This window comes from Lagenorhynchus albirostris, chromosome 18 (genome assembly GCF_949774975.1).
Source record: "Lagenorhynchus albirostris chromosome 18, mLagAlb1.1, whole genome shotgun sequence".
Classification (NCBI taxonomy): domain Eukaryota; kingdom Metazoa; phylum Chordata; class Mammalia; order Artiodactyla; family Delphinidae; genus Lagenorhynchus; species Lagenorhynchus albirostris.
Window position 1 is genome coordinate 11749360 of NC_083112.1, and position 17439 is coordinate 11766798.

Here is a 17439-nt window from a genome sequence, read left to right on the forward strand (position 1 = left end):
CTGAAAGAAAAGCTAATCCCACCCCCTTCCTTAGCATAGAGAAGCGAACACTGTTTCCGGTAACTTTTTTGACTTTGGTCTCCAAGCTCAATCAACTTCTCCATTATTACACAAGAAGCTCAAAGATAAATGCAGGTCATGATGAAAGAGAAGGTGCTCCGTGTGGGTTTCATTCACAAAAACACAGGTCACATGCGACCATCTCTGCAGCACAAACCCTCAGGGGCTCTGGACCACCATCCTTTGCCCTAAAGCAACTCCCACCAGGGCCCGCCCACCTCCAATCCAGGCACTTTTCCTTTTCTTTCTTAAGGAAGGCTGGTGACCAGTGATGATAAACTCATTTCAGCTAAGGAAGCTTACAATCCAGTGCCATTAACGTCTTTGTGCCCTCGAGACAGAAAGAGTGAGGTATTTCAAAGTGGAGCAGCAACTGTCTATTCTCCCTGGAATTAAGATCAGGACAAGTTTACAGGGAAATTTAAAGCCCCGAGTCGTAGCTAAGAGAAACCGCAGCCGTGATAAGTGACCCAAGGCCGGTCACCTCCTGTCCTCGCCTGGTTCTTCCTTAGAGACAAGCAGCGCTATCGCGAGAGGCCTATTTGCCGGCGCCTGTACCATCTGCACCGAGACACGGACAGGTCTTAAACAAGGAGCGCGCTCATTTCCTTACCCTCTGCTTCCGCAGGCTCCCAGGGCTGGTGGGTGATGGGCTTGGAGACTTGCCCGAGCGCGGAGTAGAGAGCTGACTCCCAGGGGTTCCATTAACTAGAAACACAGAGGATCACAGAGTGAAAAAGTGGCTTACTAAAGAATTCTCACGACAAATCATCTTCTCAGAGCAACAAACAATTGAAGAGGGACATTTGCTAAAATTCCAGATACTTTTTATCTATAGTGCTGAAAAATAGCTTCTGGGAGAAACCTTCTTCAGAAACTCACTGCTTTGCTAATCCAGTGTTGAATATAGCAGCAGGTTACATTAAAAAGAATAATAATGTACTTTGCACAACTTTCCTGATGAATTTATGAATGATGCTCTTAGCTGTGCCCACGGAGATTTTAGGCATGCGGTTCTGAGACATTTTCAATGGACTTCATGCTTCCTTCTTTAGTTTAGCTTCCCAGTACAACCCAGTGAGAGCAAATATTAGCACAGCTCACAAGTGATAGTCCCAGTGTCTTGTGAAAACAGATCACTGTCTTTTTAGAGTTAAGAACTCACTTCTAGAAGTTCCCACATCCACTTGCGCCCGATGCAACCCCCAGCCTAACTCAGAAGGACCTGCCTCCCACAAGACAAAGTAACTGGTACAGACACTCAGGAACTCCTCACCGTTAATCTGTATTGCTGTCGAAAATAAAAGCTGCTTTTCAATAAGTTTACATCACGAATCAACCTGACTCTCAAGACTTTTAAACATTATCCCTAAAAGGAATCAAAGCCACAGAACTCACGTAAGCCATTCTTTTCTCTGAGTAACAACACCTCTAAGAACTGATAAAACACTTAAAGACATGACTCTGTAAAGATGTATCAGATCGCCACTATTTTGCCTGTAAAAATGTCAGCATTTTTACATGTTTTACATCCACAGCAACGAAGTAGGATTAGCAATGAGACACACATGTCCTCCAGGGCACAAAATAAACATCTTTCCGTGAGGGAGAGGGATCATGCATTTAACTTACCTTCTATGAGTTCTAACATGGACACAGTCTCAGTGCCTAACCTGACAAGAGCAAGAGGCGAAATCCCTTCTGAGCACTAAGCCCAGCACCGCAGGGGAGGAGGGAAGCGGTTGGATTAGTTAACGATGGCTAAGGCTGCTCCCAGAGCAGGCTGAATGAGAAGCAGGATTCCTTAGCAGATGCCTTTTCTGCGTAAGGCTGACGTCTTCCGAGCAGCAGTGGGAGGTGCGGGTTCTGTCTTAGGCTACATCAAAGGTGTCAATTCAGCCTCATGCCAACGCAGAACCACTGCAGCCCTCATCCCGCCCCTAACTCCCGGAAGCCGAGTCCTTTCAGGGCTTTACACTGAATCATAATGAAGTGCCTCTGGGGGCAACAAACCCAGTGACTCATCTAAAAATCAAAATGACAAGAACTCTTCTAAAGCCTGGAGACTACCAGGTAACAGGGGTAATAAGTCGACCCTCACAAAATTCAGTGGTGAGGTGCATGTTTGGTGATTTTTCACACACAGTGTTTGCACCAAACCTTAGGGGCCATGGAACTGGGAAGCACCTTGTTTTGTCATCTTCTCCAAAGACCTTTACCAAATGTCACAGAACTCATGCTGCACTAATTTGTGTGTTGCCTTTGACATGTATTTGGTGACTCCCTCTAAAACACACACATGCACACACCTATGTTTTGTTTCTTTGTTTTTTGGGGGGCAGATTGAAGTAGGAAGCACTGAGAATGCTTTAATTTGCTTGCATTCTATGGCCCTGTCTTTGCTGAATGAGCCTGATGCCTGGGCCTCCTGGCACTGCACTGCCTCGCCAGTGCCTCTAATAGGAAGGGCTCTGAAGCAGGCAAGGACTAAAGAACTGTGGGCAGAGGCAGAATCCACAACTAATAAGGCATGGGATCCCCTAGGAGTTGACTGGAAAACAGGCTTTGTGAACATAATATTTTCTTCGCCCACTTTCTACATCACTTTACGTCTTTACATCACTCCTACAGGCTACGCAGATTGGGAAGAAAGGAGCAAATGGGAAAGCAAACACAGTACTCACAGTTTTACTTTTGGGACTCTAATCTTACCAAGCCAATGGCACATAAAGAAAAGGGGAAAGTGCACTCCCAGGAAAACAGCTGTAGCAATACTCAGCTTAAAAACAACAAAACAAAGCGACAACAAAAAGCTTGCGTTTACTAAGTATTCATTGCGCGTGCATCTCAGTTTATTGAAGACTTATTTTCTATGGACTAGTTAACGCACTTAAACCTTTTATACTGATATACTGGGTTGGCCAAAAAGTTCATTTGAGTTTTCCGTAACATCTTACAGGAAAACCCGAATGACCTTTTTGGCCAACCCAATATACACACATATATGCATATATATACACACACATATTATCTCATTTAACTCTCAGGATAACTCTGTGAGGCAAGCAGTATTAGTTTATAGATGAGGAGGCATAAAGATGATAAGCAACTTGACCAGCGAATACAGGGTGGAGGCCGAAATCTCTGCACTCCTTACCACCACTTTCCCTACTGCACCGGCCTTCTAACCTGCAGGGAAATCACACAACTCAACTAGTGATCACAACAGAGTATTCTGAGAGGGGAAGTACTGCATGTTGCTGTTGGAATCCTAACCACCTATGGGGTCAAGACTGGCCTACACCCTACAGAGAGGGTAAGAGGCAGTGAAGCCAGATCTTAAGGATTAGGAGGAGTTTGCCAGGGGAAGGAGGGTAGGGCACAGTGAGGGCAAGCGTTCCAAGGCAAGAGGACCACCTGCTTCATGGCTGGGCACGGAGGAGGGAGCAAGTGTGGTGCTTTGAAGGGACCTAAACAAGTTAGCATAGCAGCCAAGTGGAGTTGGAGGGAAGGACCTTACAAATGAGGATGGAGGAGGTGGCAGGGGTCACATAACGCAGGGTTTTGAAATTCAAGTTAAGGAGTTTGGGTTTTATCCAAAGCACATTGAGAAGCCACTGGATGATTTTAAGCTGGAACCCAGGGGATCAGATCTGCATTTTAAAAAGCTCTGAAGAGCTCCTACCCTGTCAAGAATGCTTGAGAGGGGAACAATAATGGCAGCAGGGACACCCCTTAGCCGAATGTCCAGGTAGAAGAGACAGGGGCACATTTAAAAGGTCCTGTGGCCAGAGAGATGGTGCGGCTCCACCTAGGGTAGTGCAGTGGAGATGGAGGGAAATGGAAACATTCCAGAGAGATTGAAGAGGTAAAAGCTACCAGATGTGGTTAACTGACTGACTGAAGAGGATTAAGGCTAGAGGTGCACTGTATGAAGAAAGAGAAAGAGAGAGAGAGAGAGAGAGAGAGAGAGAGAAAGAGAGAGAGAGAGAGAAAGAAAGAGAGAAAGAGAGAAGGAGTGAGAGAGAGAGAGAGAGAGAGAGAGAGAGAGAGAGAGAGAGAGAAAGAAAGAAAGAAAGAAAGAAAGAAAGAAAGAAAGAAAGAAAGAAAGAAAGAAAGGGAGGGAGGGAGGGAGGGAGGGAGGGAAGGAGGGAGGGAGGAAGGAGGGAGGGAGGGAGGGAGGGAGGGAGGGAGGAAGGAAGGGAGGAAGGAAGGAAGGAAGGAAGGAAGGAAGGAAGGAAGGAAGGAAGGGAGAGAGAGAAAGAGAGGGAGGGACGGAGAGAGAGAAAGAGAGAAAGAGAGAAAGAAAGAAAGAAAGGAAGGAAGGAAGAGAGAGAGAGAGAAAGAGAGGGAGGGATGGAGAGAGAGAGAGAGAAAGAGAGAAAGAGAGAAAGAGAGAGAGAAAGAAAGAAAGAAAGAAAGAAAGAGAGAGAGAGAAAGAGAAAGAAAGAAAGAGAGAGAGAAAGAAAGAGAGAGAGAAAGAAAGAAAGAGAGAGAGAAAGAGAGAGAGAAAGAAAGGGGGGGGAGGGAGGGAGGGAGGGAGAAAACTTGCATTGTAGGTTGATGTCATTTTTCCTGTTGGAGATGAGGAAACAGGTTCAGAGAGGTAACTTGCCCAAAGACGAACAGCTCAAAGGCAGCAGAGCCAGAACTGAGTCTCACTCACATCTGACTCAAAGAACTGCGCACTTTTCCCATGAGCGTCCTGTCCTGGCACCTCAGGAAATGTCAAGGACGCTTGCCCCTGTCTGGAGAGCTGAGGATGTGGAGGTTTCTCTCTCACTGGGGCCCTCCAACCCACCTCCTTTATTGACAGCCACTAGGCTCACAGCTCCTACCTGTGTTGCCGTCTCTGTGGAGAAATGAAGCTCGAGTTCCAAAAAGTCATCTACAATCAAACATTTTTCGAACATGATCTGCTTGTAAGTTGGGAACGACTGCATTCTTAAGGTCAGAGCTCTGTTCAGACTCTTCCTCTTGGCCACCTAAAAAGCATCCTCCTGGCAACTTCTTAAACTGGTTCTTGACCTCCAGAAAACACCATACACCTTACGGCTGGATCACTGCTGGAATAATTAATTTCTTTTCATAAGTAAGTTTGACACATGTACTGAGTTCAGTTGTGTTTTAATCCTGTAATACCAGAAGTCCCTGAGTGCCAGTAAAAAAGGGCTTTGTCACTTATTTAATAGAACTCATTAAAATTCAACTAATAAACGGTGTTATTTTACAGAGGCCTGTATTAAATAATTCTTTATTTTGAATGGGAAAAATTCAACTTCATATGGTTGTTTTTAAATGGCCAAGCAGGTCTAACAATTAGTTATCTTAATTGAAGTCACTGACATCTGAATTACCGAAGTACTCATCAGATCCACTGCCTTATACCCAGTTCTGGTTTCCTTTGCTCAGATCTGTCTGGGCACATTTTAAACCCTGTATCTTTTTCTCTGCTTGTTACCTCCTGAATGAGAAGTGCTAAACTTTAGGCTGGCTTATTCTCATATCCCGTGATGATCAATTACATAACCAGCCACCAAAGGGCTGTGGAAGAAATCTGTGGGGCTGACTTCCACCATCTTTAGTCCATGTCCCTCTCAGGGGCACCTCAGCCCATCAGGGACACTACAGCTTGCATCTGTCACAGCACATCACTCCCCATGAAAGATCCGACCTCACCTCATCCTTCATCATTTCAGATGCATGATCCTACTCTACTCACTGGAGCCATGAATTCAGGATTCTGTAATCAACCAGTCAGCACACACGGCATGAACTTACCACGTGCCTGACTCCGTGTAGTGTTCCCTGTCTCCCGAAACTTACAATTGAATATGAAAGTTACTAAAAAAAAACTCTAGAATTGGGAAATACTTGGCTTCCTTGTTAGAATTCATTGCTTCTTTTAAATGACTCTAAGCTCATGTGTATGTTATGTTAGCAAACCCTTGGTGAATTTAAAGGGTTTCTTCCCTTTACAGTTTTGTTGGTAACAGTCTCAGACGGCAAGTGAAAACTAAATGTTTAAACGCCTCAAACTGGTCCCAAAGTTAGAACAACCTCTACGCAAGGCTATCTCATTACAAGGTGACTAACCTTTTGGACTTGAAAACCCATCTTGCTGTTTCCCGATCTGCTTTTTGCACTTAAGATGGCTCATTTATTTATGCCACTGCACTTGCAGGCAGGGGAGGAGGGATCGAGTTTGCATGTCTATGGGTCTATGTATCCGACTGTGTGTTCAGGGGGCGGTGATTCAGGCATGCTGCCCAGGAGATCTGGCTGCTTGCCCCAGACTTTCCCTCTCTCCCTGATCGTGGAGGAGGCTGTAGATACTCTAAAATATGTTTTCCCAGCCCTTGTCCATTGCCTGCCACATTACTGAGAAGAAAACAAAAAAGAAAAAAAGCAGATGGAGTCAACTGAGGCAAAGAGAAAATAGACAAGCGTCTAATGGGTGGGGGAATGCTTGAGAATAAATGCTTGTTTCCTAATTTTATCTTCGTAGGTGCTCACCTCATAGGTGAGATGGAGCCCTAATTTTCTCCATTCGTCTGCATTCTCTTAAACTGAGACAATGGGTCCAATTCAAAGGGACTATCTTATCTAGTGAGAACAATGGCAAGTGGGGAGGTCAACAGAAAACAGTGGGGATGGAGAAAGGAACATGGCTCTATGAATTAATTATTTAATAAATATTTACAAAAAGGCCCTTGAACCTCAGCAAGTCTAAGCAACTTGAAAAGATCCTATTGTTCCTCAATTCACTCATCTGGTCAACATTTACTTAGTAGGGACCATGAACTTGAAGGCACTGTAGGATGTGAAAAGAACACATGCCCTCAGGAACCTTAAGACTTGGGAGGGTAATACAGCATGTCACCTGTAGCCCAGTAGCCAAATCAACTGTCACAGGTCTGGGGAGGTGGGAAAGACCCTCACAGAGGTCGGCGGGGCCAACCTGGTGGTGTGCGCTTTTGACCAGAAGTGACAAAGGAAGGCTTCTAGAAAGTGATAGGAATAAAGGTAGGAGGTGGAAAAGTCCAAGGAGTATCTGGTGGAAATTTAAGTTGGTGTATAGGCTGGAGCACAAGTCCAGAGAAGACATGGGAGATACAGCTGCAAAGGAAGACTGTGGCCAAATCAAGACAGGTCTTCATCTGAGAATAGAGTCCAGACTTTATGTAGCAGACGGTAAGTAACGGCAACAAGTCTGACATCAGTGAGCAGGGCAGATGTCAGGGGCAGAGGACAAAGACAGGGAGGAGGCCAGCTAGCAAGTGGCTTCTGCAGCTGTGAGAAAGCAGAGTCCCAGGACAGCAGAGGAAGAGCCACGAAGACTGGTGACCAACGAAACGTGGAAGAGGAGGGGGAAAAGGAGTCAAAGACGATTTCAGGGTAAAAGGAAAGAGATCTCTAATTCAACAATAAAACAGAATCATCTAGAGTCCTCTGATTTAAAATTATGAAAATGTGTCAACCGGGATCCCAGAATATGCCGTGGTTATTACGAGGGAATCAGGCACTTAAGGAAGCAAGGATCAGGGTGGATGAGGGTCCTGGGACTGATGGGCTCTGGGTACTCTGCCCACACCCTACAAGGTACTGATTGCAGGGCAGCCTCTCCTTGGAGTTTAGCCTGGGAGTCAGCCCCGGCTCAGTCCCATAATGACCCCCTGGGAAAACATGCCCCCAGAAATGGACCTTGCACAGGTCACCAGTGGTGTCCTCGCTGCCAAATCCTATGACCTAGCTCCAGTTCTCATGACCTCCCTTCAGTTTTCATGCTACTTGCCCTCTTAACATTTCTGCCTCTTCCTCCATCTCAATACTTTCTGCCCCTTTGACTTCTGCTACTGCATTCTCATTGTCCCCTTGTCTCTGCTGATGTGTTTTTCTTTTTTTTTGCAAGATAGACAAATGAGTTTTTTTTTTTACATCTTTATTGGAGTATAATTGCTTTATGATGTTGTCTTATTTTCTGATGTATAACAAAGTAAATCAGCTATATGTATACATATATATCCCCGTATCCCCTCCCTCTTGCGTCTCCCTACCTCCCACCCTCCCTATCCCACCCCTCTAGGCGATCACAAAGCACCGAGCTGATCTCCCTGTGCTATGTGGCTGCTTCCCACTAGCTATCTGTTTTACATTTGGTAGTGTATATATGTCCATGCCACTCTCTCACGTCGTCCCAGCTTACCCTTCCCCCTCCCCATGTCCTCAAGTACATTCTCTACATCTTTATTCCTGTCCTGCCCCTAGGTTCTTCAAAACCTTTATTTTTTTTAGATTCCATATATATATATATGTTAGCATACAGTATTTGTTTTTCTCTTTCTGACTGACTTCACTCTGTATGACAGACTCTAGGTCCATCCACCTCACTACAAATAACTCAATTTTGTTTCTTTTTATGGCTGAGTAATATTCCATTGTATATATGTGCCACATCTTCTTTATCCATTCATCTGTCGATGGACACTTAGGTTGCTTCCATGTCCTGGCTATTGTAAATAGTGCTGCAATGAACACTGTGGTACACGACTCTTTTTGAATTATGGTTTTCTCAGGAAATATGCCCTGTAGTGGGATTGCTGGGTCATATGGTAGTTCTATTTTTAGTTTTTCAAGGACACTCCATACTGTTCTCCATAGTGGCTGTATCAATTTACATTCCCACCAACAGAGCAAGAGGGTTCCCTTTTCTCCACACCCTCTCCAGCATTTATTGTTTGTAGATTTTTTGATGATGGCCATTCTGACCGGTGTGAGGTGATACCTCACTGCAGCTTTGATTTGCATTCCTCTAATGATTAGTGATGTTGAGCATCCTTTCATGCGTTTGTTGGCAATCTGTATACCTTCTTTGGAGAAATGTCTATTTAGGTCTTCTGCCCATTTTTGGATTGGGTTGTTTGTTTTTTTAATATTGAGCTGCCTGAGCTGCTTGTATATTTTGGAGATTAACCTTAGTCAGTTGCTTCGTTGGCAAATATTTTCTCCCATTCTGAGACTTGTCTTTTCATTGTGTTTATGGTTTCCTTTGCTGTGCAAAAGCTCTTAGGTTTCATTATGTCCCATTTGTTTATTTTTGTTTTTATTTCCATTTCTCTAGGAGGTGGGTCAAAAAGGATCTTGCTGTGATTTATGTCATAGAGTGTTCAGCCTCTGTTTTCCTCTAAGAGTTTTATAGTGTCTGGCCTTACATTTAGGTCTTTAAGCCATTGTGAGTTTACTTTTTGTATACAGTGTTAGGGAATGTTCTAATTTCAATCTTTTACATGTAGCTGTCCAATTTTCCCAGCACCATTTACTGAAGAAGCTGTCTTTTCTCCATTGTATATTCTTGCCTCCATTATCAAAGATAAGGTGACCATATGTGCATGGGTTTATCTCTGGGCTTTCTATACTGTTCCATTGATCTATATTTCTGTTTTTGTGCCAGTACCATACTGTTATCATTACTGTAGCTTTGTAGTATAGTCTGAAGTCAGGGAGCCTGATTCCTCCAGCTCCGTTTTTCTTTCTCAAGATTGCTTTGGCCATTCTGGGTCTTTTGTGTTTCCCTACAAATTGTGAAAAATTTTGTTCTATTTCTGCAAAAACATGCCATTGGTAGTTTGATAGGGATTGATTGAATCTGTAGACTGCTTTGGGTAGTAGAGTCATTTTCACAATGTTGATTCTTCCAATCCAAGGATATGGTATATCTCTCCATCTATTTGTGTTGTCTTTAATTTCTTTCATCAGTGTCTTCTGGTTTTATACATACAGATCTTTTGTCTCCTTAGGTAGGTTTATTCCTAGGTATTTTATTCTTTTTGTTGCAATGGTAAATGGGAGTGTTTCCTTAATTTCTCTTTCAGATTTTTCATCATTAGTGTATAGGAATGCAAAAGATTTCTGTGCATTAATTTTGTATCCTGCTACTTTAGCAAATTCATTGATTGGCTCCAGTAGTTTTCTGGTAGCATCTTTAGGATTCTCTATGTATGGTATCATGTCATCTGCAAACAGTGACAGCTTTACTGCTTCTTTTCCGATTTGGATTCCTTTTATTTATTTTATTCCTTTATTCCTTTTTTCTTTTCTTATTGCTGTGGATAAAACTTCCAAAACTATGTTGAATATTAATGGTGAGAGTGGACAACCTTCTCTTGTTCCTGATCTTAGAGGAAATGGTTTCAGTTTTTCACCATTGAGAACGATGTTGGCTGTGGGTTTGTCATATATTGCCTTTATTTATGATGAGGTAAGTTCCCTCTATTCCTACTTTCTGGAGGATTTTTATCATAAATGGGTGTTGAATTTTGTCGAAAGCTTTTTCTGCATCTATTGAGATGATCATATGGTTTTTCTCCTTCAGTTTTTTAAGACGGTTTATCACACTGATTGGTTTGCATATATTGAAGAATCCTTGCATTCCTGGGATAAACCCCACTTGATCATGGTGTATGATCCTTTTAATGTGCTGTTGGATTCTGCTTGCTAGTATTTTGTTGAGGATTTTTGCATCTATGTTCATCAGTGATACTGGCCTGCATTTTTTTTTCTTTGTGACATCTTTGTCTGATTTTGGTATCAGGGTGATGGTCGCCTCATAGAATGAGTTTGGGAGTGTTCCTCCCTCTGCTATATTTTGGAAAAGTTTGAGAAGGATAGGTGTTAGCTATTCTCTAAATGTTTGATAGAATTTGCCTGTGAAGCCATCTGGGTCCTCGGCTTTTGTCTGTTGGAAGATTTTTAATCACAGTTTCAATTTCAGTGTTTTTGATTGGTCTGTTTATATTTTCTATTTCTTCCTGGTTCAGTCTTCCAGGTTGTCCATTTTATTGGCATATAGTTGCTTGTAGTAATCTCTCATGATCCTTTGTATTTCTACAGTGTTAGTTGTTACTTTTTCATTTCTAATTCTGTTGATTTGAGCCTTCTCCCTTTTTTTCTTGATGAGTCTGGCTAATGGTTTATCAATTTTGTTTATCTTCGCAAAGAACCAGCTTTTAGTTTTACTGACCTTTGCTTACTGTTCCCTTCATTTCTTTTTCATTTATTGCTAATCTGATCTTTATGATTTCTTTCCTTCTGCTAACTTTGGGTTTTTTTCTGTTCTTCTTTCTCTATTTGCTTTAGATATAAGGTTAGGTTGTTTATTTGAGATTTCTCTTGTTTCTTGAGGTAGGACTGTATTGCTATAAACTTCCCTCTTAGAACTGCTTTTGCTGAATCCTATAGGTTATGGGTCATCATGTTTTCATTGTCACTTGTTTCTAATGACAAATGTCCTCTTTGATTTCTTCAGTGATCTCTTGGTTATTTAGTAATGTATTGTTTAGCCTCCATGTGTTTGTGTTTTTTTGTTTTTTTCCCTGTAACTGATTTCTTATCTCACAGCATTGTGGTCAGAAAAGATGCCTGATACGATTTCAATTTTCTTAAATTTACCAAGGCTTGATTTGTGCCCCAAGTTATGATCTATCCTGGAGAATGTTCCACGAGCACTTGAGAAGAAAGTGCATTCTGTTGTTTTTGGATGGAATGTCCTATAAACATCAATTAAGTCCATCTTGTTTAATGTATCACTTAAAACTTGTGTTTCCTTATATATTTTCATTTTGGATGATCTGTCCATTGGTGAAAATGGGGTGTTAAAGTCCCCTACTATGATTGTGTTACTGTCCATTTTCCCTTTTATGGCTGTATTTGCCTTATATATTGAGGTGCTCCTATGTTGGGTGCATAAATATTTACAATTGCTTTATCTTCTTCTTGGATCGATCCCTTGATCATTATGTAGTGTCCTTGTTTGTCTCTTCTAATAGTCTTTATTTTAAAGCCTATTTTGTCTGATATGAGAATTGCTACTCCAGCTTTCTTTCGATTTCCATTTGCATGGAATATCTTTTTCCATCCCGTCACTTTCAGTCTGTATGTGTCCATAGGTCTGAAGTGGGTCTCCTGTAGACAGCATATATACGGGTCTTGTTTTTGTAACCATTCAGTAAGCCTGTGTCTTTTGGTTGGAGCATTTAATCCATTCACGTTTAAGGTTATTATCAATATGTATGTTCCTATTACCATTTTCTTAATTGTTTTGGGTTTGTTTTTGTAGGTCCTTTTCTTCTCTTGTGTTTCCTGCCCAGAGAAATTCCTTTAGCATCTGTTGTAAAGCTGGTTTGGTGTTGCTGAATTCTCTTAGCTTTTGCTTGTCTGTAAAGGTTTTAATTTCTCCGTCAAATCTGAATGAGATCCTTGCTGGGTAGAGTAATCTTGGTTGGAGGTTTTTCCCCTTCATCACTTTAAATATGTCCTGCCCTGCCTTCTGGCTTGCAGAGTTTCTGCTGAAAGATCATCTGTTAACCTTACAGGGATTCCCTTGTATGTTATTTGTTTCTTTTCCCTTGCTGTTTTTAATATTTTTTCTTTGTATTTAATTTTTGGTTGTATTTAATTTAGCTTGATTAATATGTGTCTTGGCCTGTTTCTCCTTGGATTTATCCTGTATGGGACTCTCTGTGTTTCCTGGACTTGACTATCTCCTTTCCCATGTTAGGGAAGTTTTCAACTATAATCTCTTCAAATATTTTCTCAGACCCTTTCTTTTTCTCTTCTTCTTCTGGGACCCCTATAATTCGAATGTTCGTGCATTTAATGTTGTCCCCAAGGTCTCTGAGACTGTCCTCAATTCTTTTCTTTATTCTGCTCTGTGGTAGTTATTTCCACTATTTTATCTTCCAGGTCACTTATCCATTATCTGTCTCAGTTATTCTGTAATTGAGTCCTTCTAGAGAATTTTTAATTTCATTTATTGTGTTATTCATCATTGCTTGTTTGCTCTTTGGTTCTTTTAGGTCCTTGTTAATTCTTCCATTTTCTCCATTCTATTTCCACGATTTTGGATTATCTTTACTACCATTACTCTGAATTCTTTGTCAGGTAGACTGCCTATTTCCTCTTCATTTGTTTGGTCTGGTGGGTTTTTACCTTGCTTCTTCATCTGCTGCATATTTCTCTGTCTTCTCATTTTGTTTATGTTACTGTGTTTGGGGTCTCCTTTTCACAGGATGCAGGTGCGTAGTTCCCATTGTTTTTGGTGTGTGCCCCCAGTGGGTGAGGTTGGTTCAGTGGCTTGTGTAGGCTTCCCAGTGGAGGGGACTGGTGCCTGTGTTCCGGTGGGTGGGGCTGGATCTTGTCTTTCTAGTGGGCAGGGCTGTGTCTGGTGGTGTATTTTGGGGTATCTGTAAACTTAGTATGATTTTAGGCAGTCTCTCTGCTAATGGGTGGGGTTGTATTCCTGTCTTGCTAGTTGATTGGCATGGGGCATCCAGCACTGGAGCTTGCTGGTCGTTGGGTGGAGCTGGGTCTTAGCATTGAGATGGAGATCTCTGGGAGAGCTCTCACCAATTGATATTATGTGGGGCTGGGAGGTCTCTGGTGGTCCAATGTCCTGAACTCAGCTCTCCCACCTCAGAGGGTAAGGCCTGACACCAGACCAGAGCATCAAGACCCTGTCAGCCACACAGCTCAGAAGAAAAGGGAGAAAAAAAATAAAGAAAATAATAATAATAATAAATTTTTTAAATTATTAAAATAAAAAATTAAAAAAATAATAATAATAAAAAAGAAGATAGCAACCAAACCAATAAACAAAGCCACCAAGGATAACAAGTGCTAAAAACTATACTAAGATAAACGTAAAAATCAGAAAAAAATCAGTCACGGACAGCAAACCCCAAGTCTACAGTTGCTCCTAAAGTCCACTGTGTCTATTTTAGGAGGATTCGTTGTCTATTCAGGTATTCCAGAGATGCAGGGTACATCAAGCTGATTGTAGAGATTTAATCCACTTCTCCTGAGGCTGCTGGGAGAGATTTCCCTTTCTCTTCTTTGTTCGCACAGCTCCTGGGGCTCAGCTTTGGATCTGGCCCTGCCTCTTCGTGTAGGTCGCCTGAGGGCATCTGTTCTTTGCTCAGACAGAACGGGGTTAAAGCAGCGGCTGATTAGGGGGCTCTGGCTCACTCGTGCCGGGGGAGGGAGGAGTACAGTAGTTATAATTGTAATGCTGGATGAGTCTGTGGCGGCAGAGGCCAGTGTGTGTTCAGCCTGAGGCGTGCCGTGTGTTCTCCCAGGGAACTTGTCCTTGGATCACGGGACCCTGGCGGTGGCGTGTTGCACAGGTTCCCCGGGGGATGTGGAGAGTGACCTGTGCTTGCACACAGGATTCTTGGTGGCTGGAGCAGCAGTGTTAGCATTTCATGCCTATCTCTGGGTTCCAAGCTGATAGCTTCGATTCACGCCCATCTCTGGAGCTCATTTAGGTGGTGCTCTGCCTTCTGCAGGCAGACAGGGGAAGAATCCCCTCTCCTCGCGCACCCCGAAACAATGGTCTCTTGCCTCTTAGGCAGTTCCAGACTTTTCCCGGACTCCCTCCTGGCTAGCCGTGGCGCACTAACCCCCTTCAGGCTGTGTTCACGCCACCAACCCCAGTCCTCTCCCTGGGATCTGACCTCCGACGCTGGAGCCTCGGCTCCCAGCCCCCGCCCGCCCCAGCGGGGGAGCAGACAAGCCTCTTGGCCTGGTGAGTGCCGGTCAGCACCGATCCTCCGTGCGGGAATCTCTCCGCTTTGCCCTCCGCAACCCTGTTGCTGGGCTCTCCTCCGTGGCTCCGAAGCTTCCCCCTTGCCCACCCGACGTCTCCACCAGTGAAGGGGCTTCCTAGTGTGTGGAAACTTTTCCTCCTTCACAGTTCCCTCCCAGAGGTGCAGGTCCCGTCCCTATTCTTTTGTCTCTGTTTTTTCTTTTTTTTTTTCTTTTTTTGCCCTACCCAGGTATGTGGGGATTTTCTTGCCTTTTGGGAAGTCTGAGGTCTTCTGCCAGCGTTCAGTAGGTGTTCTGTAGGAGTTGTTCCACATTCAGATGTATTTTTGATGTACTTGTCAGGGGGAAGGTGATCTCCGCGTCTTACTCCTCCGCCATCTTGAAGGTCCTCCTGATGTGCTCGTATAACTGCAGATGTTCCCCGTGGTTCCATTTTCATCCTTATCCTTACAAATCTCTCCTTGGGTTGAGGGGAGAGGTATTTTACATTTCTATTATTTAAATCACTACTATATGCCAGGGTCTCTCAAATACGCATTGTCGGCTCACATCTGACTTACACACCGTCCCTCACTACTTGCCCACTGGTGCTTCCGAAGCATCTCACATGGGACAGGTCTAAAATGGGACCCCTTCCCTACCTCTCCTCCTCGATTGGCAAACCTGCTCCACATCTCTGATGCCTCTCTCTTCCTCTGGCCTCATATCCAGTGAAATTCCTGGTTTCATTTCCCTTTTGAAGTCTCCCCCATTTTCAGCGTTGTTGTTTCACTTCTGTCCTAACAATTCTTTCCAGGATGACTTCATGGAGCCTTCCTGGCTCTTGGCTCTTCACGTGTAGCCATCCCCCCTACCACTGTACCACTGTTTCCAAAATTCAGATAAAAATCAAATCATGGCCTTACTAAAAATCCCTTTTCACCCCCTAATACCTACAACAAAATTATGCCTTCATGGCCCTGTGCAATCTCAGTGCAACCAACTAGGCTACCACCATCTTCTCCCTTTCCTGTAATGCTACCATTCATTTTTATTGGACTAGCCACTGCTCCTTAAACATGCCATATACTTCCATGCCTTTGTGCCTTAACTCTCATTGTTTTCTCAGGTGGTGATGTCCTCCTGGCCCTTCTCCTGGCAAGATCCTTCATGTCCCAATTTATAAGTCTTTTTTCTCTGACCCTATTAATGAGATTTAGCCCCTTCTTTCTCTGGGCTGTCACAGCCCTTACTACACTATTATAGTGTTATATATGTTTGTTTCCCAACTTGAAGACAAGAACAGCGGTTTAATCATCTTTGTATCCTTACAAACTAACACAAGCCTGGCACACAGTAGATGCTCAGGAAATACTTATTTAACTAACATGGAGCATGAGCAGTGAGGACTTTACAACAGGAGTTGACATACAATGCTGCCCCCACAAAGACGGTGGGTCAAGATAACCGTTCAAAGTTTGAAGGACTATCTTTGGAAATACTCACCTGCTGAGAGTGAGAGCTAGGGGCAGTTGATGGGTACAGGGAAAGAGAATGGAAGGAGGATTCAGCATATATGCAGCAAAAAATTCTAAAAACACAGGGAATGAATCTTCAGCCCTCTTGATTTTCTTGGTGCATTTTGTTTTCAACAATTCTCTTGGAATGCCAAAGCAGAAAAGATCCTCTACAGAAAATACATGGCTGAAATCTCTACACTAAGGGAAAAAGACTGAGCTAAAAAATTAATAGCTAGCAATCTGTCTTTGAAGGTGTTTGATATAAATTTTAACAACTGACAAATTGGACCAGTAAGCTGATTAAAATTATCTTTGCTTCCCCAGCTTTGATTCTTATCTGCATATGTTGCATAAAATATTTTTATATAACTGTAAAAAAGTAAATTTTGACTAGCATAAATAAAAAGACTTCAGGATTTCAAGAGTCACATACAAGTAAGTTTTAAGCCTGGGAAATATGGAATGATGCTTCTGTCATGGTAGAAGGTCATTAACTAAGGCATCCAGATTTCCCTCTTTCAAATGTTCACTCTTGCAACTCTCACATCACTAGTCCATGGTGGGTTCTCAATGCATATTGAATGAATGAATGGTTGTTGCTATGAGTGTTTCTACCTTAGACCATAAGCTTCTGGAGGGCAAGAAAGTGCATCAGCTCATGCTTGGATTGATGAATGTAAGGCACGACGGGGCACTCAGTTATGTTTGTCATGGCTTGTATAGATAGAGATTCTAAACAGAAGGAGTCACTCTACAAAAAAAAAAAAAAAAAAAAAACGGCCGTCCATCTAAATGGGAACAAAACTAAAACAAACACACAAACCCATGTTTTTCTAAGGAATCCAAGAAGAGGTCAAAATTTTGAAATCTCTTAAGTTTTTAAGGAGGACTACAGTAATGAAAATTCAAGATAGGTAAATGTGGTTTTCTTATACTTTTAATATTAAGAAAACAATATAAAGTAAAATGAAACCTTATCCATTCTTACTGAAATTGAATAAGTGCACAGAATACTCTTATTTGGGGAGATACTTTGTTATAACTTCCCTATGCAGACAAAGGAATTTGTTGAAAAGAAATTCACTTTTAAATTACACATTTTATGAGATGTCTGTGTTCCAAAGACAGACACATGAATAAAGATTCAACCCATATTAAACTCTCTTTATGATGCTCTTATGTATTCTTGTTCCTTTAAGAAGCTAAAACCCGTTTTCCCCATTTCTTAGTGATACCTCATTCAATGGCTCTGCACACAATTGTCTGGGGGGCCCTTATT

At 42.6% G+C, this 17439-nt stretch overlaps 1 protein-coding gene across 2 annotated transcripts in view; it reads right to left on the reverse strand.

Moving 5' to 3' along the window:
- Window positions 1–17439, reverse strand: part of DCLK1 (doublecortin like kinase 1) — a 334035-nt gene that overhangs the window by 74714 nt on the left and 241882 nt on the right. For both annotated transcript variants that reach the window (XM_060129142.1, XM_060129143.1), the window contains exon 6: window positions 674–768. In XM_060129142.1, the coding sequence (XP_059985125.1) occupies window positions 674–768 (95 nt within the window). The remainder of the gene's footprint in view (window positions 1–673; window positions 769–17439) is intronic.